Source organism: Poecile atricapillus, chromosome 6 (assembly GCF_030490865.1).
Source record: "Poecile atricapillus isolate bPoeAtr1 chromosome 6, bPoeAtr1.hap1, whole genome shotgun sequence".
Classification (NCBI taxonomy): Eukaryota; Metazoa; Chordata; class Aves; order Passeriformes; family Paridae; genus Poecile; species Poecile atricapillus.
This window is the reverse complement of record NC_081254.1, coordinates 9,414,640-9,439,334: the sequence shown is the minus strand read 5'-3', so window position 1 is coordinate 9,439,334 and position 24,695 is coordinate 9,414,640. Positions and strand designations below refer to the sequence as shown.

General features: G+C 40.8%; 1 protein-coding gene across 17 annotated transcripts in view; it reads right to left on the bottom strand.

The window, feature by feature from the left end:
* ANK3 (ankyrin 3) overlaps nt 1-24,695 on the bottom strand; it is a 291,521-nt gene that overhangs the window by 27,153 nt on the left and 239,673 nt on the right. For 8 of the 17 annotated variants that reach the window (XM_058841986.1, XM_058841990.1, XM_058841987.1 and 5 more), the window contains 8 exons: nt 19,423-19,634; nt 17,690-17,897; nt 17,064-17,160; nt 15,356-15,584; nt 14,109-14,234; nt 13,224-13,346; nt 12,708-12,734; nt 10,896-10,977 (listed from right to left, as the gene is read on the bottom strand). In XM_058841986.1, the coding sequence (XP_058697969.1) occupies nt 10,896-10,977; nt 12,708-12,734; nt 13,224-13,346; nt 14,109-14,234; nt 15,356-15,584; nt 17,064-17,160; nt 17,690-17,897; nt 19,423-19,634 (1,104 nt within the window). Of the gene's footprint in view, nt 1-972; nt 7,375-10,895; nt 10,978-12,707; nt 12,735-13,223; nt 13,347-14,108; nt 14,235-15,355; nt 15,585-17,063; nt 17,161-17,689; nt 17,898-19,422; nt 19,635-24,695 lie in introns of all 17 variants that reach the window. The other 9 variants (XM_058842004.1, XM_058841988.1, XM_058841995.1 and 6 more) reach the window with 4 other exon arrangements.

Genomic DNA, 24,695 nt, shown 5'->3' with positions numbered 1-24,695 from the left:
CTTTAACTGTTGTCATGGTGACGGAGGTAGATCTTACCTTTACTGGTAATTTAGAAGGAAGTTGTTTTGTTTTTTCTTTCTCTACCTGCTCTTGTTTTGGCAGGGCTGGAGTTCTTCTACCTAGATTACTCCTATGTGTGTTTTTTACAGGAATCCTAGACCTTGCTTCTAGACAGGGAGAATTATTTTGTTTTGCTTTGTCAGGCTTACTAGCCTCTTTCGCTTTACTCCCTGTATTTCTTTGGAGATTATTTTGTTTTACTGAGCTGGCCTTTACAGGAAGCTTTGATTTTCCTCTAGCTCCTACCAACTCTGTTGACTTTTGCTGCTCTCCGTGTGGTTTTTGCTTATCTCTTACTCTGTGTCCTTGTGTTGTCCCTGTACCTTTTCCTGAAGCACTTTTCACTTGATTAGCTTTCTGGAGGGAACATTTCGGTTCCAAATGTTCTTTTAGCACTACATTACAGGTAATATCATCTGTAGGGACAGCAGATGAATCCAAATTGTTGTTGTTATTAAAATTATCTTTTGGAAAACCAGTGTTTTCTGTTTGCCTACAGCTCGTCTGGCTAGAAGCTGAACTTGCAATCACTGCTACAGTTTCATTTTCTAGTCCCTCACCACTTGGCATCACAGCTTCTATCTTATCTGTCACTTCGCCAGGGCCATCTTTCTTCAGAGTCATGGTGGAAGCAGAAATTCCCATTTTAATTGGTGTGCGCAATTTGGGATCAACTTTGGAAGCGTTTACTGCTGCCGATGATTTCTCCAGTGAGTTACTACCAAGTGTTTGTTCCATGCAATCTCCACTGGCCTGGATGCCGGGCTTATTTTCAACTGCTGTTGTTTCTACTGGGCTCTCTAGGTTTGTTTCTACAGTGCTGTCCCCTGCCTGTGGCTGTGTGATGGCAGTGACTGTACTTTTATCCCCTTCCCCCTTGTCCCCTGACTTCCCTTCAGAAGTATGCTCACCAATCTGAAAAAATTGGAGTCTTTCTTCAACAAAATCCCTCTTGCTCATGTCAATTGCACCACTGCGAGTCATCTCAAACATCTTCCCCTCATGAAATGGGAAGGGGTTGGGCTCGCTAGTTGGCGTACTCTCATCTGTTGGAGTTCTGGCTGGTGTTGTGTCAGGTGTTGTTGCTTGAGATCTGTCTTCCACTGCCAGACCAAATGGCTTAGCCTCATCATCCCTTGATTTAGTCTCAAACACTTCATCGTCACCTCGGTTATTGGACCACGGGTCAAAATCTAGACTCTTGGTGGCCACAGTTTTGAAAGGTGTTGCAAATTCTTCATCTACTTTGTAACTGAAATATGAGTCGGGAAATACAGTCCTGTCAGGGTGTCTGCCTTCCAAAGAGAAAAACTGTGACCCTGACTTCTTATCACTTTTATCTCCAGCTTTGTCAGAAGATGGACCTTTTGAAGGTGTCTTGTCTTCTTCAGGGCCTACCTTGCCTTCCTCCTCAATGACTTCAAGCTTACTCTGGCTAAAGCAGCGATCAGTCTGCTTTAGAATGCCTTCTGTAGTCCATACGTCCTTTTTGGTTTCAACTGCCGGACCTGCAAGTTTAGAATCACTCTCAGTTAAACCATCATCTTCATCTTGCAAATCATAACCGTCCAGAGAGTCAATCTCTGTCGCATCGGTATCATGGGAGAATTCTGCAGTGGTTGCTATGGAACACTCTGTGACAGACTGGTCATTGTTACTCCCATTTTGCACTACATCATTCTGGGGTGAATCAAGCCCAGTGTCAAACTCATTGGGTTTCCCAGAAGTGGGATGTCCTAACTCTTTCTGTTTCTCAATCTTTTCAGGGGCTCTGGGTTTTGAGGTTTCTTTCTGGTCATCTTCTAGCTCTTTCAGTTTGAATGTATACTTTTTAAGCGGAACAGGTTGATAGAGGGATTCATCATCACTGGAATCACTGACATCTGCTCCCGGTGGCACAGGAGAAGGTGGCTGTACTCTGATGACAGGTTCAGCCAGTTGGCACTTGTCATGTTCATCTTGCAAGTTCACTTCAGTCATCTCCATTTCACTTTCAGTGGAATAATGAGGCTTCTTTTCTGACTCGCCTTGATCTGCATCCAGTGGTGGAGGAGGAGGGAATTCAATATAGGCAACTCTGTTACCTTTGGGTCTTTTGTTAGAGTCTTTATTTATAAGATTAGGTAATGTTTTGTCAATCTGTGGTTCCTCAACCTCTGCCTGTTTCACAGATGTTGACTTAGCCTCTGCTTCCTCCTCTGACTCCTCAGATACCTCAGGTATAGGGCTGGGCTTGCCTGGGATATAAGCTATTAGTGAGTCAGGTGTTTTAGATGTAAACTCGTAACTCACTTCCTCTGAACTTGGTGTTTCTGGTGTTAAAGGGCTTTTACCAGAGCTGTCTATAAAAGACACTTGTTCTAGCGTGTCATCTTCTGGACTACCTTGTGGAGAAGGAGGTTGTTTTTGCTGTCTAGCTGGGTAAAATGTCCCCCTCGTCTCTTGTACTGTCTTACTTTCCTGACTGACAATTTTTTTAATACTTCCTTGTTGTACCTCTTTCTCATATTGCTTTCCTACTTGAACAAAACTGACATAAACAGGCAAGGTCTTAATTTCTTTTACTCCCTCAGTGCTTACTAGTGGTGCAACTTTATCCAAGTAATCACTGGCACCAGGGTCAACTACACCACTTGAAGGAAATTCCTTTCCTGGGCTACATTCTAAAGAATCTGGTGATTTGCTAGGTGATAGCTCTGTTTCCTCAGCAGGAGGACTTAGACCTATTGAGCTCTGCTGCTTGGTAACTTTTCTGATTTCTGAATGCTTTATCTTTTCATCTTCCACATAATCAATCTGTCTTTCAACTTTCTCCTGAATCACAGCTGATTGAGATACTTTAGCTGAAAGTTCATAGACACCATCAAGCATGGCTCTCTTCTCCTCAACAATTCTGACTGGAATATGGGACACAGCAATTTCTTCTTTCCTTTTGGATATTTTATCAGCCACTTCACCATTATGTTCCCCCTCCCTGACAACAAATTCTCTATACAAAACCCTTTTTGAGGGGGATTTTACAGTCAGTTCCTTCACTTCTTCTGAATTAATTCCATTTGAGGCCACTTTGTGCTCTGTCACAGTGATAAATTCACTTTTTTTGTCAGTTTTAGATTCAGCATGATCAACATGGTTTTCTTTCACTGTATCTGGAACCAGCACATGTGAAAGCTTTTCCTTCTGTGTTTTATGGTTAGAAGTTCCAGGACTTTCCCATGTCCTATAGATTTTCTTGTCCCAGTGTCCCTTTGTTGTTGAGTCTGAGCCATACACCAGGTCTTTTGCCCGTGGTTCTGAAAAGCATTCTGGCATGACTTTCCTTATCTCAGTTCTTTGTTTTTGTGTGTCTGAAGCATGAAAGTCTTCCACAGCTTTCCCTTTACCTGGAACAAGGTCTTCCTGTACTTTGACCTCTTTCTGTAAAGCTGTGCTCCCATCAATGACCTCTATTTGCTTTGCATGTTTCTCTCTTGAATAGGACTGATACACTGGTAACTTACTTTCTTGCAATTTTTTTACTGGAATTTTGGACTGACCATCCAGCTTTTTTTCTTCTTGACTTATGTCCTTACTTCTGGGACTTATACCTTGTTCAAATTTAAGCCTAATGGAACTGAGCTTTGATTGCTTCAGCTGAAATCCAGTCTCAGGTACTCCAGTCTGCTGAGCACTTCCTTTGTGTTCCATAGTTAGTTTAGAGTCCTCTGCAGGTTGCACATATATCCTTTTCTCAGGACTGCTGGGCAAACTGGATGCTTTTCTTTCATCCACCTTGGGAAAGCACTTCCCATCATGTGCATACTGCTTCACCTTACTGCATTCATCCCCAGACGATGGCAATTCAGAGAGCAGAACTTTCTCAGGGCTGCTGCTGGCAGAGCTCTGGCTAGAATGTATTTCCTTGCCATTTTTTTTATGCTGCTTTTTCTCTGGAGACTGTAGCTCATCATTCAGCTTCTCTGTTTTATCCCGAAAAAACTGGGATACTTCAGTCAGTTTTTCTTCTGCCTCTTTAACAGTCCTGTCCACCCTGTCTTCATATATCAACTTTTCTCTACCTCTGTCTAATCTGTCCTCAGTAAAGCGCATCCACATCGCATGTTTGTGACTACTAACATCTCCAGTGTAGTGTAACACTGTCACTTTATCATAATGATCCTCCTTAGACATTTTACCTACACCATTTTCAGATACATCTTTATAGATTTTTGAGAGAATCTCTTTTTTGGGGGCAGTAGCTACTTTTTCTCTGCATCGTTTATCAGTCCCCTGTAACTCTGCACTAAGGGGTAGAGCATGGTCAGTAACTGACTCCTCAGTATCAGAATGAGACACATCTAGCTTTTCTGAAAGAAGCATTTTCTCAGCAAACCTGTAAGACTCCCCTCTTAGTTCTGACAACTCATCATCATGGTATTCTATTGAGTGCTGACTCAAAAGCTTCAGTGTTTTGTAAGAGTCATCAGACATGAGTTGAGCAGAACTAGGGCGACTGTCTTCTTCCTGGGACACGGGAGTGTTAACTCTAGAGGATTCCAGATAAGAAGGAAGTGACTCTTCAGCCGTGAGCTCCTCTTCTTCTTGCTGACCTTGTTCATCTGAACAAGGAAAAGCATCATGTTTTTCCAACTCTTTTAAGTTAATATCTCCCCGAGGTAAGTCTTTCTGATATACATACATTTCTTTTTCTGGATGCTTTTTTGTTTCTCTAATAATGACTTCAGTAGGTTCAGCCTGATTACCTTGTTCAATATGGACCTCTATTATTCGCTCCAGTTTGGGTTTCATTTTGCTGTCCTTCTCTGCATGTTGTGGTGAAGTTTCAGCAGACTTGCTAACATCGGATGTTACTGATGATTTATGTTCAAACAGACCTGCCAGTTCTTTGGAAGGGTCACGTCCAGACTGAAAGGCTTTCATTATGTCATGAACAGACATTGTTTCCTCAATTCTTTCAGAGGTACTTTCTGTGCATGGAGGTTTATGATAAACCATCCTAGTTGTTGTAGTGATATGAGTTTCTTCTTTTACTCGGACACCTTTACTAAGGACGCACTTATGGTCGTCTTCTTCACTGCCACTGGCTTTCATTTGAAAAGCTTTAACCTTCTCTTTAATGGACCCAGAAGGTTTTTGCTCCAGCTCCATAAATGTAGGGGTAGGTTTTGAGGCTGACGGCTCCTCTGCCTTCTGCTCTGGAATATCTTCCGATGATGGTTCGTAGCTGCGGATGACGTGAACTACTTCAGTCCTTGTTTCTGTAATGACGGGAGGGATGGGCACATCATGGAAAAGTGGCTTTGGCCCTGTGCTTTCAGCACTTTGTGGGGCAGAAGGTGTCTTTTCGCTCCTCGTTTCAAAGCCACTGTCAGACAAGGGACTTTTATCTTGATCATGTTGAGAAAAGTCATCTGGAGACTCTAAAATAGTGTCTGTTCCAAAAAAGGAGTCTGCAATTTTACATAACTCCTTTTCTGATGTTGAAGGCCTCATGGAGGCTGGAGGCATTTTAAGTTTATGTTCCTGCAAAGCGATGGCTGGTTTTAAAATGCGCTTTTGTCTCTCTTCACCTTCTTTTTTCCCCTCTTCAAACTTGTACTTTATGTTTGTTAATGAACTGCTACCGATATCATTTGCTAAGTAATCAATAACTTTTGACAAGCTATAATCCTTTTCCGACATGGTTTTAGTTTTAATTTGGACCTTCTCTGGAACAGATATAGGAGGGCTTGTCAAAGCTTGCTGTCTTGCTTCATCAATCTCCTCTGTACTGAACTCTACCCAGTCATCCTCAGACAGGTGTCCTTGATCACTTTTGGATACTTTAGCCGACCCTTTACTTTCTAAACACACATCCTTTTTCAGAATCTCACTAACTTTTACTAAGTCCTCTTTTACTTTCTCAACAATTTTAAAGGGCTCTTCATCATCAATTCTACCCTCTTTTTGTATGTCAGGTTGGAACGGCTTGTCCTCTGCGACATCTGTCTGCAATATTGCAGTCATTCTTATAAGATCCTCTTTCATTTCAGCAACATCTTTCAGTATCTCCTGACTGGAGGATAAGGAAGATGGTGTGGACAATTTGAGAGCAGAGGGTGCTAAAAACAAGGATGATTTTATTGGAGAGGAAGTTCGAGTAAAGGTGGGTTGTGTGCGTGCCTCTGTAGTCAATGTTTTAATAGGTGACAGTAACGCAGCAGCTGATTTTGTAAGTGAAGACGACTCTGGGAGCTTCTTTAATGCTGGTTCAGACAAAACATTGACTACAGAATATACTGGCACTGTTATCGTCGATGAAGTTACTGATGAGGTAGTTGCAGATATTGACCCAAGAGCTGTGTACAAAGCACCTGCAGGAGGAGTTCTCATTGACTGGAAAGCTGATGGTGCTGAAGACACAAATGACCTGAGTGGAGAAAATGACATTGTTGTAGCTGTTGAAAACACTCTCTCAGCCGTGTCAGCAACTGCATTAGCAGCACAAGTTGCAGAATGTGCAGCTGCAGAGATCTTGTCTTGAAAAACACCTGCAGCCTTGGATCCATTTATTAAGTTGGCAGAAGATGGGTATTTCAGAGGTGACACAGACCCATTAAGCAATGGCACATCTGTGTGCCCAGCTACATGTTTTGCTGGCGACGAGAGAGACGAGGCCATCATGACTTTAGTGGATGAAACAGCATCAACTGCTGACTTTGCAGGTGACACCACTGACTTTAGAGGGGACGATAAAAGTGAAGATGCTGATGTCATGACCGATTTAAGTGGCAAGCTCGAAGAGTACATGTTAATGTTGGATTTGGGGGATGCTGGAGGCGTCATGGTTATGGATGATCTCTCCAAGAGAGATCCTGCTGTAGTCACTGGAGATGTCCGAGAGGGGAATGTGGTAGTGGAGGCCAGCCCTTTGAGACTGGCAGCTTCTGTGACTGCGGGAGCTCTGACGAAAGAGCCTGAAGTAACCTGCATATTGTAGGGAGGCTGTGAGACCACAGTTTTTATTGGCGAAGAGATTGTCCGAAACGATCTAATCGGAGATGCTACATCACTAACAGATTTAACTGAAGATGTGGTAGAAGCTCCTAACGTAGATTTGATTGGAGAAGTAGAAGAAACAGACCATATTGATTTTAATGGGGAAGCTGTAGGAGTGTTAGAGGAAGAGCTTGATAAGGAAGTAAAGCCTGATTTGGTTTGCCCAGGCACTGTGATTGGAGCTGTTGTCCATGACTGATATGGCCGTGTTGAAAAGAAAGGCTTGTATGAGTAAGTAGCAGGTAGGGATCTTGTTGCTCCTGCACTCCGTTCAACTGTTTCTTAAATAGTTAAATTAAAATCAAACATAAAAATCAACAAAAATGGTTGAAAAACAGAGAGACCAGAGAAGAAAATTGGTCAGTAAACGTTGTAATATTACAAAAAGCAAGTACAATTGTTTGCATGAGTTGGGATGAAGGAGGCAAAAGAAGATTTTTTTTAAAAAAATCAGGAATGAGCCATATACTGATAACTGGTCCAAATCAAAAAGCAACATGAAATGAAAGACAGAAAGCACATAGCAACCAAATCTGCAAAAAATGGAGAACAGAAAACACACAAAAGGAATCCATAAGGTAAAAATAAAGCCACATCAAAATTTCTTCTCTTACTTCCTATTGACTTTCTGATGTGCTACTTCTGAAATACTCATATCAGCTTTATTTTGCCTGTTTAGGTATGTCTCTGCTTTGTGCAACTATTAGAATTATCCATTTAATAATTTCTATTGTTGTTCTGTTCAGATTTGAACCTATGCAAAAATATAAACTTGTGTAAAATGACATTATGTAGCTAAAATCTTTTTTCAAATCACTTCAGAACTATTTCATGCAGAAACCAAAATTCCTTTAAGTGACAGGCAATTGATGTGCAAACTGTGAAGCAACTGGAATAAATTCAAATCTATATCTTCCATGCATAATTCGGATATGCTTCACACTCACAAAGCCAATAAGAGCAAGAGCTTTTCTGAGTCAATATAAGGAAAAGGAAAAGGAAAAGGAAAAGGAAAAGGAAAAGGAAAAGGAAAAGGAAAAGGAAAAGGAAAAGGAAAAGGAAAAGGAAAAGGAAAAGGAAAAGGAAAAGGAAAAGGAAAAGGAAAAGGAAAAGGAAAAGGAAAAGGGAAGAAAAAAGAAAAGAGGAACATATGCATTTGTTTTTCATGCAATATTCCTTTTGTCTGGTAAAAATCAAAGTAAAACTTTTTATGAAATGATTTTAAGAAGCATATGTCATAAATGAAATATGGCAAGTATGATGTATGATAGTTGTGAGCAGGCAAAGCAACTGAATCAGTTTTCATTCATGCACAAATGTCATGTCAGAACAAGCACACTGATTAATACATTTTGTATGGTGTATTAAGCACAAATACGTAAACCTTACAAAATCATTTCACAAGAGGTCATTAAAAGAAGAGTACACTTTTTCTACAAGATGTAGTGTCTTGGTACCTTTTGAGGAGATTTCTTGTATCAGCTCAAAGACAGACCTGTTCAACTTTACAGTTCTCAAAAGGTAACATTAGAAAAGCAGTCAAAGAAAAATAGATTATGAAATAAATTCCTGGCAAGGACAAACCTGTTAAATGTTATCATTCCCCAGAACTCTCAGCTTATTCATAGGCATTTTGAACAGAATCATCATCAACCACATTTTGCATCACAGGAGGCACTCATGTCAGAAAGTATTTCTGGGAATCCCATTACACAAACATATCCTCTGATACAGCAATAACATTCAGAGAGTTGACATTGAAAGCAACTTTGAGGATTTTTTTTTTCTTTAAAGCTGGAATTAGAAATGGAGCTAAAATATCCAAAGAACTTATTCAACATACCTTTCTGTGAAGTTACACTAATAATTTGTCAAACCTGCTCAATCTGTCTTATAGACAGACAGTAACTCCCAGTGAAAGAAGCTCAACAAGGCTAACACTAAACTGTTAAAGGACACACACTCCTATAAAATAGAGAATATTCAGTGCACCACAGGTCCATATCCTGCAAGGAGAAATGTACTGGTCCTATAGAAGCCAATCAAAGCTCAAAAGTCAGTATGGATGGCTGGTACTTCATAAGAATATTTATGTTGAAGAGAGCTTGAGTACTAAGCCTGACTGGCACAGACTAAATCAAGAAATGCTCACTTTTCCTTACTATGATATTTTTAAGTGGAAATACACTTCTTTCCACCCAAAGAAAAACCCCAAAAAGTACTTCATTAAATGAACTATTATGAAGATATTATAATATATATATATATAATAAAATGTATTATATATATAATATATTATAATATATATAATATATATTATAATATATATAATACAATGTATTATATATATAATATATTATAATATATATATATAATATATATATGTATTATATTTATTATGAAGATGTCATTAGCAGTAACTGCTAACATTCACCAAAAGTTCATACAGTCTTGAGTTCAAGAAACAAACCCCAAAAATATTTTGAAAAGAACTAACTTGTTCAGCAGTTAGTGTTACGATGTGTCTTTACAGGTACCCCACTGCACCATGTCAAACTGGTCTGTCACAACTGACTAGTGAGGCAAGCAAATCCACAGGCTGTCCTCCTAACTTCTTTTTAGCCTGTCAAATCACAGATTCAGAGACATTCAAGATGCTGCTTCTGTGCTCCTTTTTGCAGTTGAAGAGGTAAAAAATCTGTCTGCCAATTTATTGTAAATGAGACTTAATGGAGCTTTGGTGAGTAAATAGAACTTTTTTTTCCCCCTGTGAGGGCCAAAAAATTTATCGTGAGTGATATACACAGTCATCAACCTTCTTTCCAGCAGTTTCATTTTCCCTCTCTCTCAGTTCCCATCAAGCCTGTGACAATACCTTAACAGTCCATCAAGATGTCTCAGCAGATCTGATAGCTTCTTCAGATGTTATATGCTTGGAGTCCTCTTCCCGGCCTGAGAAGTGTAACATATTCTGGAGCACATCTGATCCAAAGAAGCCACAGATCTTATAGGATAATTAAGCAGCAGTCATCCAGTGGGAACTCCCAAGACCCGATGAAGTTTATCTATGGATTTTATGGAATTGTATCAAAGGGTCTTTTGCAGGGTAGCAACTGAGAAGTCAAAAGAGGGAAAAAAAAGGCAAGAAAAAGCCTGGAAATGGCGAACAATAGCAGTTGACCTCAGAGAGGGAAGTGAGGAAGAAAAGCTAAGCCAAATACATTATTGTATTTAACTGGGAAGGAAAGGAATGCCACAGGTCTGGTCAAGGGGAACACATGTTCAAGAGGAAGCAATGTGTGGTGCCAGGGAATAAAAAGCATCTGCAGGGAACAGAGGAAAAAGGGAAGGGAAGGAGAAAGAAGAGGGAAAATATAAAATATGAGAGAGTCTATTTTGGCTAAGCATCTAAACATTTAAGTGCTTATCTGAGTGGCTTTATGAATTTTTGTGTAACATTCTTTTCTACAGCATCCTTCTCTAATGTTTCAAAGGGGAGAGGAAAAGACTCTTTTTGAAAGCAATTTGCAATCCTCCTACTCTGGAACTACATTGCATTTTTTAAAACTATTATTCTTTTATTTAACTAGCACACATAATTTGCCAGTCAGGATTCTTCAAGCTCTCACAACACAAGAGTTCACAGACCATCCAATAGTTTTTAGACAGCATTTTTTTTTTTTTTTTGCTTTTTTTTTCCCCAGAGTGACACCAAATACAACGTTTATAGAAAAAATGTCTCTTCTTATGAGCAGTCACATCTACATGGTTTAGTACTTTGGTAAGAGCAACTCACTCATTCCAGGCTCAGTCAGATAGCTGTAGCGCTTACGTAAAGCAAGGGAGACGAAGTTCTGGCGCCGGTCAGCTTTCTCCGCCTGCAATAAAACACAGCAGGATTTAGGGCCTTGGGAATCACTGCACCCATCTGAACAGATCAGTCCTCAAACCTCAGCAGGATGGCCCGCTTTTCGTGGCACACAACCCCACAAGGGAGAATGGATGCTTCCATTCAGCTTCAGGATGGCATGCTGAAGCCGAATTTGGATGAGCAGGCAGGGAGGGGCAGAGGCAGTCTCTGTTCCTGGGTGCCGTGTGATGAGTGTCAGGCACTGCTGAGCAGGGAGCGTGGCTGCACAGAAACCTGCTGTGAGTGACTACCCTTCTGGAGCAAGCAGGGACTGCAGCCCTAAGAGTGAGCCCTCAGGTTCATTCCTCTGCTTATGAGGTACAAGAACTTAGACAGCAGAAGCAGCTCATTATCCTGCCTTGAAGTATCTCGATACTGTCTTATTGCATTACCGCTTAATAAACTGCTTCACGCTACTAGAAATGGTGTGATATTGTTCATTCTCTGTAAAATAAACCACCTTTGGCTAGAAACAGGAGGTCAACACAAAAGACTACAGGTACAGACAAAACATTCATAAGAGTGCAACTTAGATTGAGTACTCCCCCCCAGATTAGTTTGTCCTGAAAGCACACACACCACAATGTACAACTGGCTTTAAAGTGAATACATCAAGGACAAAAAAAGGCATGGGAGGGGATTTTTTAATATGCACAAAATGCAAAGATGTGGATTAGAAAGCAGACTACTCTTGTTAACTAATGAATTGCTCATAAGTTGCTTTGTTCAGTGGCATAACTGCTAGTGTGGGGTTTTAATATTAATAGTCCTTCAGAGATCAAGTCACTTAAATATGTGGCTAAAAAACCAGTTTGTTTAGAAAGAAAACTATTATTATAGCAATAAAATAGCTCACTGGGAACAAATTCTGTGAAGAAAAAGTGATGTTTTTACTATTATTATTAAAATTTTTTAACATGTAAGGGATATTTCTGGTTGCATTGTTTGGGGCTTTTTTAGCTATTTTAACCAGTAGGTGACAATTGCTATTTATTTGCCACCAAGAAGAGAAAAAAAAAATTGCTACCAGGTTAATTGGAAACATCTACGTAGTTTCTTTTATAAGATGATCTCATCTCTAACTACCTCTAATGAGTAAAACCCACTCAATTTTCTGACAATTTAATGTTGAAGTTTCCATGAAACAGTGGATTCTTAAGCTGCAAATATCTGAGGTTTATTTCAAAATAGATTTGAACACAATATTTAGAAATTCCTCTTAGCTGTTTTACTTCTTTCAAAATAATCCAGTTTATTTACAGAGGTAAGATATTAAAGGCCACAACTGTAGCCTCAGCAGTATCTTTTTCCTCCTCAGAAATACAAGATACTATAGTAGTGTCAGTGTTACTCCAAGAGGTAAAATATTACCCACTAAACTCTTCTTGATTTTGCCAAAATTTGACTTGGTCTGATATTCCTAAATATAACCTTTTTCAGAAGAAAATTAGTTACATTTTAGACTGCTTTTATTCAGTGCTTGGTTTAATTTCATAATTTATAATTGTGGGGTTATCCATATTTGTGCAGCTCTTCTGTTTTACAACAGACTATCCAAAGTCAAGGATATGGTTATTTTTCTGTGGGTATCCTTTCAACATCACCATTAAAAATAGTAGTTTGGTTTTTTCCTATAACATACTACTTTTCTTCACTAAATCTGAAGGAAATAAAAACAGAAGACAGTGTTTATATTACCTCATCATCGTGATCTGACTCTGTTTCCTTTTGGTCCCAAGATGCATTGCAGAGACAAGGAATATTATAATGGACAGCAGGGAAAAGAATATCAGGATATGAAAAGGACCAAATTGGGAGCACAAAATGCAAGCTGATTTATAAGGCAAAGCAAATCCAAAATGTCAACACAAAAGAAAAAGAAATCTTACATCCAATGCAAATAAACACGTGACATTACTGAAAGCATAAACCTATGACTTGCAGGCTTGAAGCATGAGCTGTAAACAGAATTGTAAAAATTATAGGAGCTTGACACCACAGTAACAAGAGACTTTAAAAGCGTTCTACATACAAGAAACTGATAAAACATACATTTTAAAAGCCTTTATCATATTCCAAAGCATTCTCATTACTGACAGTTCACAGGGTTTCTTTATGACTAGCAGGAAATAAAAAAAAAGAGACAAAAACTAAAGGAACAAAAATAAATCCAACCCAACCCTAAGAAAAATGTTTACTTTTCCAAACAAATACCTTTTTGTGTGCTGGCAGAGTGATATTCAAGTTGCAAACAGCTGTTTGTGGCAGTCCTTTTGTAGTCTTTGGTTCTTTCAAAAATGATAATCGACCACAGGGTTCCTGGCTGGTGTCTCTTACCTAGAAAAGAAATATTGCTTCAGCATAGTAATATGTAGTAATTCAGAGTCCTAGTACAGGTTTCTAGAATGATTCTCAGAATTTTCATCTACAAGGAGCTTTCTAGTATGTTAAGACTAATAATACCAAGCTGGAGCTCAGCCTGAGGTGCTGAAGAAGAAAATGAGTTACTGGGAAAGAGTTAGGTCAGCCTGAAGCTCCCTGATAGCAAATCCATGCAAGACAAGGTGTTGAGTGAGTCCAACCAGAGAGTTTCATACTGGGATATTACTGACAGGCACTGTCTGCTCACTTCATTTTATTCTGCCATATATCGCTCTTGTGTTTACCAAAATGTTTAACAACCTCTTCAGTAGGGCAGCTGTGACAAGGCTAAGGAAAGTGAGCACCCATTCCTGGCCATTTAGAGATGAATGGTCTGCACACACATTCTGAAGGCTGCTCTGCAGTACACTGTGTTATTGAATTCATCTCCTTTGCTCAGTCCCCCAGAAATTGCAATCTACTGTAAATATGTTTGGGCTCCAATTTGAGATGTGGTTTTGGTACAAGGTTGTGAATCTGTATCATGGGTATTCTGTTCCCAGATCTGCCAGCTTTTCTGCCGTGGCTTCAAGCAAAGCACCCTCTCCACGTTATCTATATTAAAAAACTACACTTACATCCCAGGGGCAAGTTTGTCCTAGGGCTGAAAAAAGGAAGAGGGAATGTGGAAAGGGAGGAAAGCAGCAGGATAATTTATTTAGTTTATTTTTCTTTTACCTTGATAGAGAATGGCAGTCTATTTTCTTTGAAAGCATAAAAATTAAAAACAAGCTGCTGTCCTCCTTTAGTCAAAGGGGCCAGATTTCCATAGCAATCAACATAAATAGGTTTTCCTTCAAGAACCTATGAAAACAAGAAATAAAAGTCAATAAAACCTGTTTTAATAATAGTAGATTCATCCCTATAAGCATCATGATTTCCCCCAGTCTTGCTCCTGAGTTTAACACAAGTCCCCATTTGGTTATATTCGACAAATTAGAATAGAATAGAATAGAACTGTGCATTATGGCAAGGTATTATGAGTAGAGGCGGTTTGAAAAACCACAAGCCACCTGGCTTTTCTAAAATAGGAGAGTCTATTTTTCTTCAAGAAATAGTAAGTTAGTGATTATGTTATAATTTCACCATAAGCCAGTCCTACTCATGACTGTGTGTCTGTAAGGCCAATGAGAAGGAACTCCCTCTGTCTGCAAAGCCCAACCAGGGCTACTTGACAGCATCAAGTGCAAACCCCACTGCAGACTGCACTAGGACATCCACAAGTCCTCATGCTCCTCTAGTCTTGCCCTGTGGAAGAAGGCCAGTCCTCTGACAGGCTTCCTCCTTGGCGAGCTGTCCCCTAGGAGAAGATAAAACGACTTAGTCACAGTGACTAAGCTGCAGACCCCTTCCTTCTTTGGGATGCCAGGATGTTATCTTCCTGTAAACCATTGGACCTTTTCCCAATTCTCCCCTTCCCTATAAAAACCCCGGCTTTTTCCCAGGTCAGTGGAAGTTCATCACTGGCCCCCTTCACTGAAGCCTGCCAATAAAGGACACTGCGGAATGCTACACGGCCTCCCGTCTCTCGTCCACACATCAGCTGGGGTAACCCATGAATGGAGCTGGGCTGATCTAATCTGATCACTACAGAGCTGAAACCACATCTAAAAGAGCTGAACGCTTGAAGCCTCACACCAGGCTCATAGGGGTTACCCCTGGCTGGAAAGTGCCCAAGACCCCTGGATGGCCGTTCCTTCTGGGACCCCTATCCGGGATAGTCGGCAGCGGTGCCGAGGGTCAGACAGACCTGCAGACCAGCCACCAACATTGCCTTCTTTTGTTCTTCTATTGAGAAGTTTCATGGCATGGCCTCACTGTGAACCTTTATTTAACAGGGCTTATCATGGCTTTTGCAGGACCTGTTGCTACTTGGAAAACACACTGCCCACCTACAAGGAGGAAGCCAGCTGCAAGGAATGTACCTCAATGTCTTTGCTTCTTGCAACTTCCTCAAAGTTCTCTTGTTGTTCCAAAGTTTTGTCCACTTTGTCGTCAGTCATGCAGAAGCAGCGCAAATTGGATTCCACAGGGTCATTCATTTTGGCAAATATCACAAACTTTGCCATATAAGGAACGCATATTAATTCTCTATAAAGCTGTGTTGCCAGCCCAACAGTCTCTAGTACTTGGTGGCAGTCTGCAAGCCAAAATCTGAGTGGGAAAAAGTAAACCATTAAATCAACTTTTCATTATGCTCCAACATTGCTTAAGCCTTAAAGAGAAACTATGTCCTGTATCCTTGGTCATTTTGCATGTGTACTGTCCTTGCAGAATTGCCTGAGCTGTAATTTTCCTTCTACTCTCAGTACAGGTTTATCCATGAAGAAATGGGAATACCTGGCAATGAAATGCTGACATACTTATCTGACCCTTTTCACACTGGTGTCGCCCTGAAAACTCAGCTTCTGAGCTTGCTGACATAGTTTTCTAAGACTTTCCCAGGACAGTAACTATAAACATAGAGATAGGTATACATTCCTTCTGTTACACGTCTTATAATAGACATTTCTCATGGCCAGTGCAGTGAGAAAGTGTTATCCTGACCATCCAATCCCTGGCCGTGGTCAGAAACCTATAAATCCTGGGAGGAAAAATAAACTCTCTCTTCCTTTCACCACACCTCGACCTGTGTCCGTGTGATCTGTTCATCACCAGTGGCAACACACTGGTGTCTCATGGAACTATCTATCTGAAGGGTCATTTGAAGTCAAAGTGGGGAAATTTAATTTCTTGTGACCACACACAGTGTACATTGTAATGTGCTGATACTTCACTGTGCATTTGATTTGCTAAAACAAACACCTTTATAGCACACACAGCAAAATCATCTCCCATTTAGGTTGAACCAAATATGCCCACAGTGAAGTTTCCCAGAGATAGGTGTTATAGTGTTATTTTTCTCATCTAATGATTATGAGTTTGAAGACAAGTGTGATACAAATCATAAATAATTTATACTTTGTATCAGTACTTCCCACACTATTTTAACCCTGATCTATTTGGTTTTCCAGCAACTCTCTGTCTTTTCATAAAGGTTTTTATAGTTGCAATGTAATTTACTGAATGAAACTCTCTACCTGCTATACCGTGAATTTTCTCCACTAGGATATGTGATTTGTACAGATCCTATTAAATGCCTGCAATCAACACATTAAGTCCATGAAGACCATCAAAATGAATTCATAATTTTTTTGCAAATTATATTTTTGTGAAAGCAATTTAATATAATTTTCAGCTAAAAATCCCACAGCCAGAAATTAAATATCTTTAATTTTTTAAACACATTTTTATGAATCCCCCCCCCCTTTTTTTTTTAATGGGATGAACATCTTAAGCTTTCCCTTTCTGTTGCCATTTACAGAGAAACCAAACCCTGTGTGGCATGGTAGCCTTCAGAGGAACAGGCTGTGTGCCTGCCAGGAGACCCTGTCACAGCCAGGCCAGAGCTTTGTGTGCAGCCCTGGATGTGTGGAACACTGATAGGCAGTGACAAAGCAGCATCTGGGACATCACCGCTTCATCAGCCTCATGAAAGGCTTCCAGAAATCAAAACACAATCTCACAACCATGCATGGTGTTGATCAAGGGAAGCCACCCCTGAGGTGCAATTGGCAGGGTCTGTTCCCATACCTGGCAGAAACGTTGGTGGTGAAGGAGACACAGTCGTTGGAAAATGTCAGCGGAGTGGTGCCTGTGATATCCTCCCACTGTGCAGGTGAAGTGCCTCCTGTGCAAATACACACCAGGGAGATTTCCCTTCAGACACTAAGCACACAGACTGCATAAAGTGTATCTCTATCTCCACACACAGAAAGAGAACCTAGACATTAATGATCTCCAACATGTTATACGTGGCATCACATGTCACACAACAAAAAATGACGTAAGCAAAGAACATACCAACAAGTCAACAGCAACTCCCCCTCGATATCAGCTAGGACAGTATTACTTCTGAAAGCTACTTTTACTGACAAGCATATTTAATAACCAAGACTGAAATTCTTCATACTGGCTAAATATAGACTACTATTTAACATGTGTTGGGAGAGCTCTTTTAGAATGGCATGGGACCAGATACAAAGCTAAGGAAACCAGTGAGAGCCTTGGAAATAACCTCAGCTGGCTTTGCTCAGGAGAGCTGATCTGAACCCCGGTGGCCCAGCACACCAAGGCTCCCTTACTGGAAAGCAGGAGTTGTGAGAGTGAGCAGAGCTGCTGCCACAGAAACCTTTGCAAAGAGCAGGACTTTCTCTAACCTGTAATGCTACATAGGAGTCGAAGGCTGGGAGTTGTGTCTCCTTTGTACCCGTTGGTTACTCCTTCTCCTGATGGAGGTGGCACAGGAATTGTCATGGTTATTGGCTTATGGAATTTTCTTCTTCTGGGCTCCACAGTGACAATAGGACTGAATGTTGCTTTGTTTCCAAGGATTTTTTTGACAATCTCTTCTGGAACTGGTTGAGCCTGTCAACATAGGGAATATACTTAAACTTGAGCTAAAAATTGTTTATAGACATGCAGAATTATTTTCTAAATGATAATTCTATTTTCTTTATATTTTCTGTAGAATTTTTTCCCCCAGGAAGCTTTCTCAAGGGTGATTATTAGTGAAATTCATGTTTAGTTTTTATTCAACAACTTACTTCTGATTTCCTAATCACTAAATGGTACAGCTAAACTTTAAATCTCAGAAGGTTCCTTGCAGTATTTGCTGAGAGTTTTTCAGAGCATGTTTGGTTTTGTTCTTAATTTACAGTGATTAGTGACATTACAATTTCAAAACACAAAAACAAGCCTATTTTGCACTTGAGAAGTGAGGACTAAATACTGTCTCCTGGAGCTCATGGACAATTCTTACATCTCTGACAAACACAGATTCATGCTCTTGAGGAACACTGCACTCCAACTGACCTCTGTACTCAGTGCTTCCTGTGATCATTAGAAAGAAATACTTATTTGGGTCAAAATCACAAAGAATGAATGAAGTTATAGATAGACTTATAGATAAATTTTCTACAGTCAAAAGTGACAGACATGCTAATGGGACTTAGCATCCATTTGCCTTTTCAATTTTTTTTTTTTTAAACTTTCGAGTCTGTTTCAATCAGGCTGACCCATGACTTGCTATTATTCAAATTGTAGAGTGCACTGATATGCAGAGAATGAGCACTTATACTGCAGTCTCAGCAGTCACACTACATACAGAGATATCATACTTCCTTCACACTGGAGAGCTCTGGGAAGACAACTGTAGAACCAGAACAGCAGAGCTTCCATTTTCTCAAGATTAATCATCTTGAGATGTGAAATATCTTTAACAGCGTTACTTTCAAGCACTGCAACTCAACCCAGCATCTCTTTTTCATTGCCCATCAGTCCTGTAATACTATTAAGGGAACTTTAAGTGATAACAAACTGAACTCAAAGATGCCTCCTATTCCTATGGAACATTTCTCCACTTTCTGTGCAGTTTGTTTAAGCAGAGTTTAAGATATTTGCTCTTCCAGATTTCACCTCTGGAAATGCCGGTGGTGAACATCCTAAGACCCAGAAGATGTACATTGGAGGTTTTTGATCAAGTAACAGCAGCCAAACAGCTGCATGTATTCCCTACCAAACACATTCCCGTGGCAGAGGGTAGCCCTGTGACCCTGTTCACAAGCTGCTGCTTTGCTACAGAAGACAGGGACTGTGGCTGTAGGGTTGCTGGGACTATGATGGCTCCAGGTCTCTGCTTTCCTCTCTCCATTCCTGGAATGCTAAGCAATAATCATGGAGGTGATTCAAGGGGAGCTGATCTTTTGCTGCAGGGAGGAGGATTGTGCCTGAGTGACACTGAGAGCGCCCAGGCAGACTCGTGCCAGCTCAGACCTCAGGTGTGAAAAAGCCCCTTGTTACAGCCACTGCTAAGGAGCTGCAGGCTCTGCAGCTTCCAGTCTCGCAAATCAAGACAGATGAACTTAGAAATGCTGCACTAAAGCATCTTTACCTGGAGCCCCACGCGGATTCTCTTGGTCAGAGCCCCCTCGGGGAAGGAGGCCTGGACACGTGGCACCGTGGTGCTGCTCAGCACCCCGCCCTCGGGGCCGATCTGGTTACTCTCCTGCTTGATCCGGGAAACCACTGCGAAGTACTGGGGGAAATCCTTGGTGACAATCCTGCAGATTCGCTTCTTCTCCAGTTCCTCCACGCTATCCAGCTCTGGAGGCACAAGACAGGTAAAATGTTTATGCATCCCCTGCCCAGGTTCATCCCACACACACCTGTGAGTCTGGGGCTCTGAATAAGCCTTAAAATGCCTAAGAAAGTTGGAGGGTTTATGATTTATTTATTTATTACAGGAGTTAAAAAAAAATGCCATTCAGTGCTATCAATTATCAAACTTTATTATTTCTGTGAACTTTTGTATAAAACTTGACAATAAGGACCAACAGCAACAGACAAAAAGACTTGCTAGGACACCTAAGTAGTTGGGTGTAACAGTCTGCAGCAGCAGCTGCCACAGAATGGCAGGTTTGTCACACAGACAGAAGTCCAAGGAGGGCTGAAAGAGATAGTCAAACTTCTTCCCTCTCTCATTTCTATCTGATCTTTCTGTGCATATCTCCAAATTATTTCCAGCCTCTTCCCCCATATAGTTCTGTAATAAAGAAAACCACAGGAGACTGAAGTCGTTCATGACCTATCTGTTCATGTCAGGTGCACAATCCAGAACTTGGTCACCTAAGGCACTTGAGACAGTTATTGCCCAGACTGGCATCCAAAAAACCCTGACCAGATACCAAGCTCTCTATGAAACTGTGGAAGTGACGGAGCTGCCTCCCAGCACTAGCACTGAACCAAGAGCAAGCTTCCCTTACACATCAGGATTCCAGCCATTTGGTTATCTACCCCAAAATAACTGCAGCGTGTCCCTCACTTCCTAGAGAACCTTAATGCATCCTCAGATACAACTGAAACAGCCAGGTCATCAACCATTAGTGCTCTCAGCCACATTCCCAGTTTGTATGGTCACCAGGGCTCAGAAAGGTGCATAGAGTACCTATTCCTATTAATTAGTTAAGCACATGACATAGTTTTCCCCACATATGCACTGGGGGAAACTCTGTGATACAACAAAATATAACGACTTTTGCAAATCTATGTATATATGTGTATATATATATATACATATATATGTTTGCACTGGTGCCCCAAACACATTGGTGAAATCCCTGAGATATAAACACCATACACAAATGGAGATAATAATGTAACTGACATGAATTTCTCCTTGTAACTTCTTGCACTTAGCCTTTTTACCTCTGGTAATTGGGTTACATTGCAGCACTCCACAAATTTCAGCTCTTATTTTCCTCCTTAAAAAGCAAATTTCAAATAAAGTTTGTTTCTCAAAAGATGACATTTTTATCAGATCCAGCAAGAGAAAGCAGGAAGACCAGAAAAAATACTAAGACAAAAGACACTTGTAAAATACTTTGTGATTGAGACATTTGCCTCCTCTAGACATGTAAGCTCAACTACAGTTCCAAAAGAATTAGAATGCAAATTTGGTAAAATGTCAGTTTTCCATTTTAAAACATTCAGCAGGTAGTTTGGATTAATCACAGTGTTGCTGTGGATCATGTGTACCTACCAGAAGTGGGTAATTTCTTATCATAATGTCAGCTTTCATTTACTTTGACTCAGAGATTGATATCTGAAGCCCTCTAATGACTTAGGCACTCTGCCTGAAGCCTCTGGAAGCAATAGCTTGTGCAGGACACAAACTGGATTCTTAGACTCCCAGGCAGGCATAATCTTGACTGGTAAATCCTGATGATTGCTAGAGAAAAAAATCACTGTAAAATGCTTACAGGGGTGAAGGATAATTGAAGTTTTCCTGAAGCAGAAAAATAGTGATTTGTACAAGAATATTTCAAAGTCCTTTGAACTTGGTAGGCACTCTCCTTTAGAGGGGGAAGATGGGAAGAGTGGCAGAACAGTCAGGCATGGAGAGGAGTTGGACTGTATATAGGGAGGTTATGTTTGGATGATACATATGTAAGCTTCTATATGAAGATGCCCTCTAACAGAAAAAAAAAAAAAAAAAAAAAGATGGTGAGCAATCAAGCTATCTCTCTTACTGCCTGAGAAATGCAGCGTTAGCATGACCGGCCTAATGAAATGAGGAAAACGAGTCCTGAGAGAGGTTATGTTTCCCAAACACACCTCATGCATTTTACAGAGGGAGATATCATCATTACTATTTTCCTCAGCTGTGGGCACTTCATTCCTGTGGGCAAAATGTTTCAATTTAAAATCCTGAAGCTTTTTTTGATTAGATGGTTGTGTTTTGGAGGGAAGGGAGTTTTGGCCATAGAGAAGTATGCTGTGCCCCTCATCATACAGACAGGGATAGTAAAGCACGGCGAGGCAAAGCAGAAAGGTTAGTGGCAGAACTGGGAAGAATCTCCCAATGTCACTCTCTCCCAGGCTTGTACTAACCCTTACAGCCATTCAGCTTTAGTGAATCAAGAGAAAGGTAATGTGAATATAATGTGTGCAGAAGTCTTCTCCTGCCAACCATGTGTATGGTACACTTATCGTGCCATGGTTTGGGGTCTGATCTTCCACAGGAGTGATGGAGAAGAGAAGAGACAGAGAGAGAAGAAGGATGGAGGAAAAGAACATCACAGCTCCCCACCTGTTGGTGCATGCTACCACATGAAGGTTAAGGCTCTAGGACAGAAGAGAAACCCAGTCACATCCTCCAATATCAGAGAGGGAGCTCACACAGGCTGTCTCAGGTCAAGGAAAGCAATCACAGCAGTTGTCTCTGGTGAGAGGCAGTTGTGGATCAAGTTCATCCACATCTAATGCCTTTTTTTTTTAACTTTCAGATAAGGTAACACAGAGCAAGAATCTTCTGACTCGAAATAGAGTAAGACAAGTCACAGAACACCTGGCTGTTTCATGAGCTTCAAGGTGACTGTGCACCTCTGGTTTCCCTTGCCAGGGCCTCAAAAGAATTTTGCTAGCACTGAAATAGCAAATCTCACCTGTACCTCCCGGACTGAACAGCTCTCTGAGTTGTGTAACCCTCTCTCAGTCCTGGCTAGAGCAGAGCTGACCTTGTCACCGTCCACAGACCACAGGGTGGGGTGAGCACAGGATCCCAGGTCTTCACATAGAGAGATGTGGCCATTAAGGAATTGCTGCACTAAATTCATGGCATGCAGGAGGCAGCTTCCTCATGGGGAAACATACAGGAGGGGGATGGAGGGAGGAGAGGATATGGCAAGGGGCAAGGAGAAACTGAGGGCAGGAAGATGCTGGTAACCAGATTCACACCTGCAGCCTCAGTGCTTCACACACATAACTAGACACTCCCAGTGCCACAAGGATGTTTCACCCTCAAATAAGGTAATGTCCTTTATGACTGTTTTTGTGCAGCCTTTTATCTTGCCGTTCACAACATACAGTTTAACAGCAATATGTTTAAAAACTTTTCTTGGAAATGTGGCAAAATCACTGCAGAGTGATTTATGGTGGTATTTTAAACTTTAAGCATATACAAGGTCACATTCTGGTTTGATCTGTTATGTAAAAACTCCTGCTTCCCATCTGAAACGACACTGTAGCTTGCAGCTGCAAGCACACTGTAGCCCCAAACATTTGCATTTCTTGGCTCATTCCCTAGGTTGCAAATGAGTTTTTAAAAAAAATTAGCTACCCCAATGTGCACATTTGTGCTCACAATTTGTCTACAGGTAAAGGGTGCAGGAATGTTAATAGCAAGCAGAAGTTATATATAAAAGGAGCCTGTCTGAAAACATAATGTATTTACCAATTACAACACAGAGAGCTTCTTCCTAAGAAAATAATAAATTAAAAAAAATACATATATTTTATTTGATTCAAGTATAAATAAATGAAATATGGCCAAGAGCTGTGAATTGCTACCCTTGTGTTTGGAGCCACACTCCTCCTGCTCCTGAAAATGCCAAATTCCCTGTATTCCCTCAGCACTGTATTTGCCTAAGTACAGTACCATCCTTAAAATAAAACCTATTTAAGCAGAAACTCGACTGCACCAAAGAAAAACAGGCTCTTTACATCATTGTTCTCTCATAATAATAACCCAAAAGTTCTGCTGCTATTTAATCCTGCATTAGCCCTGGAGCAGTGCCTCCTGCTCGGGATTATTTCGGGTCTAGGACGAGGTTTCCCAGCAGATGGTGCTGCTTCCAGCACAGAGCGGGTTTTTGGCAGTCCCCACGGAGGGCAGGGAGCCAGGATGTCCTTGCTCTCATCCCTAGCTAAGGGGGAGAGCAAAACGGAACAAGACTGAGGAGCAAACTGCGTATTAAGGACCTGCGAATTAGGGTCTGATTGCCCTCCTTCACTACGCGGGTAGGAAAGGATTTGTGATCGCAGCAGCTTTGACAAAGAAAGGAGCAGCTGCTTTTAACGGGAAATGGGCACTCCTGCAGCACCTCGTGGCACTTAGAGATGACGATGCAGATGAGTTTTCTTGCAAAGACGCACTAAATTTCTCTAAATGACTATGTGGCTGCTTTTTATTTAAATTAAAGCTTGCTTCTGCCTCCAGAGCTCATACCTGGAAATAAACTTGTTCCAAAGTCATGTCTTCTGAGATGTAAGATACTCCCCCAGAGCCAAGTCTGACTGTGTTATTTTGTAACAAACCATTAAAAGTTCAGATTAAAAAAACCCAACCCACTCAAGTCTACAAATTTGTAATTTTTTGGCCATTGCTTGGAAGACCTTTTACATTGAAAAGGTGTCATTTAAGGAGAGTGGGATTTTGTCAAAAACCTTGCACTATTTTAATGCAGGGTAGGTTTTTTAAAATTTTGTCTTCCTAGCTAGAGAAGGATTAAGCAAAAATTAACCGAACAAATAATCAATACAGTGGATGTGTCTGCAGTATTTCTTCTCCTTTTCCTCTCATGAATGGTTGCCTGGATTTGTAAAAGCTACTCCTAACTTTGGCTTTTAAGGCATCAAATATTTTCACTCTAACAGAATAATGTCCATCATACTCCGTGTGATTACTTGGCTGCACTTATACCCACTAACCTCAAACAGCAGTTCCCCAGAAGGAAAGAGCCTCCTGAAACCCTCAGTAGATACTAAAGTTGTCCTATGGCTCCATACTGTGAAGCTTATTGTTTTAGTCTCTAAGTACTGAGGGCTTCATGCCCACCTCTCTCAAAGTGTTTTTATTTATTGAGCTGGTCATTGTAAATTGTTAAT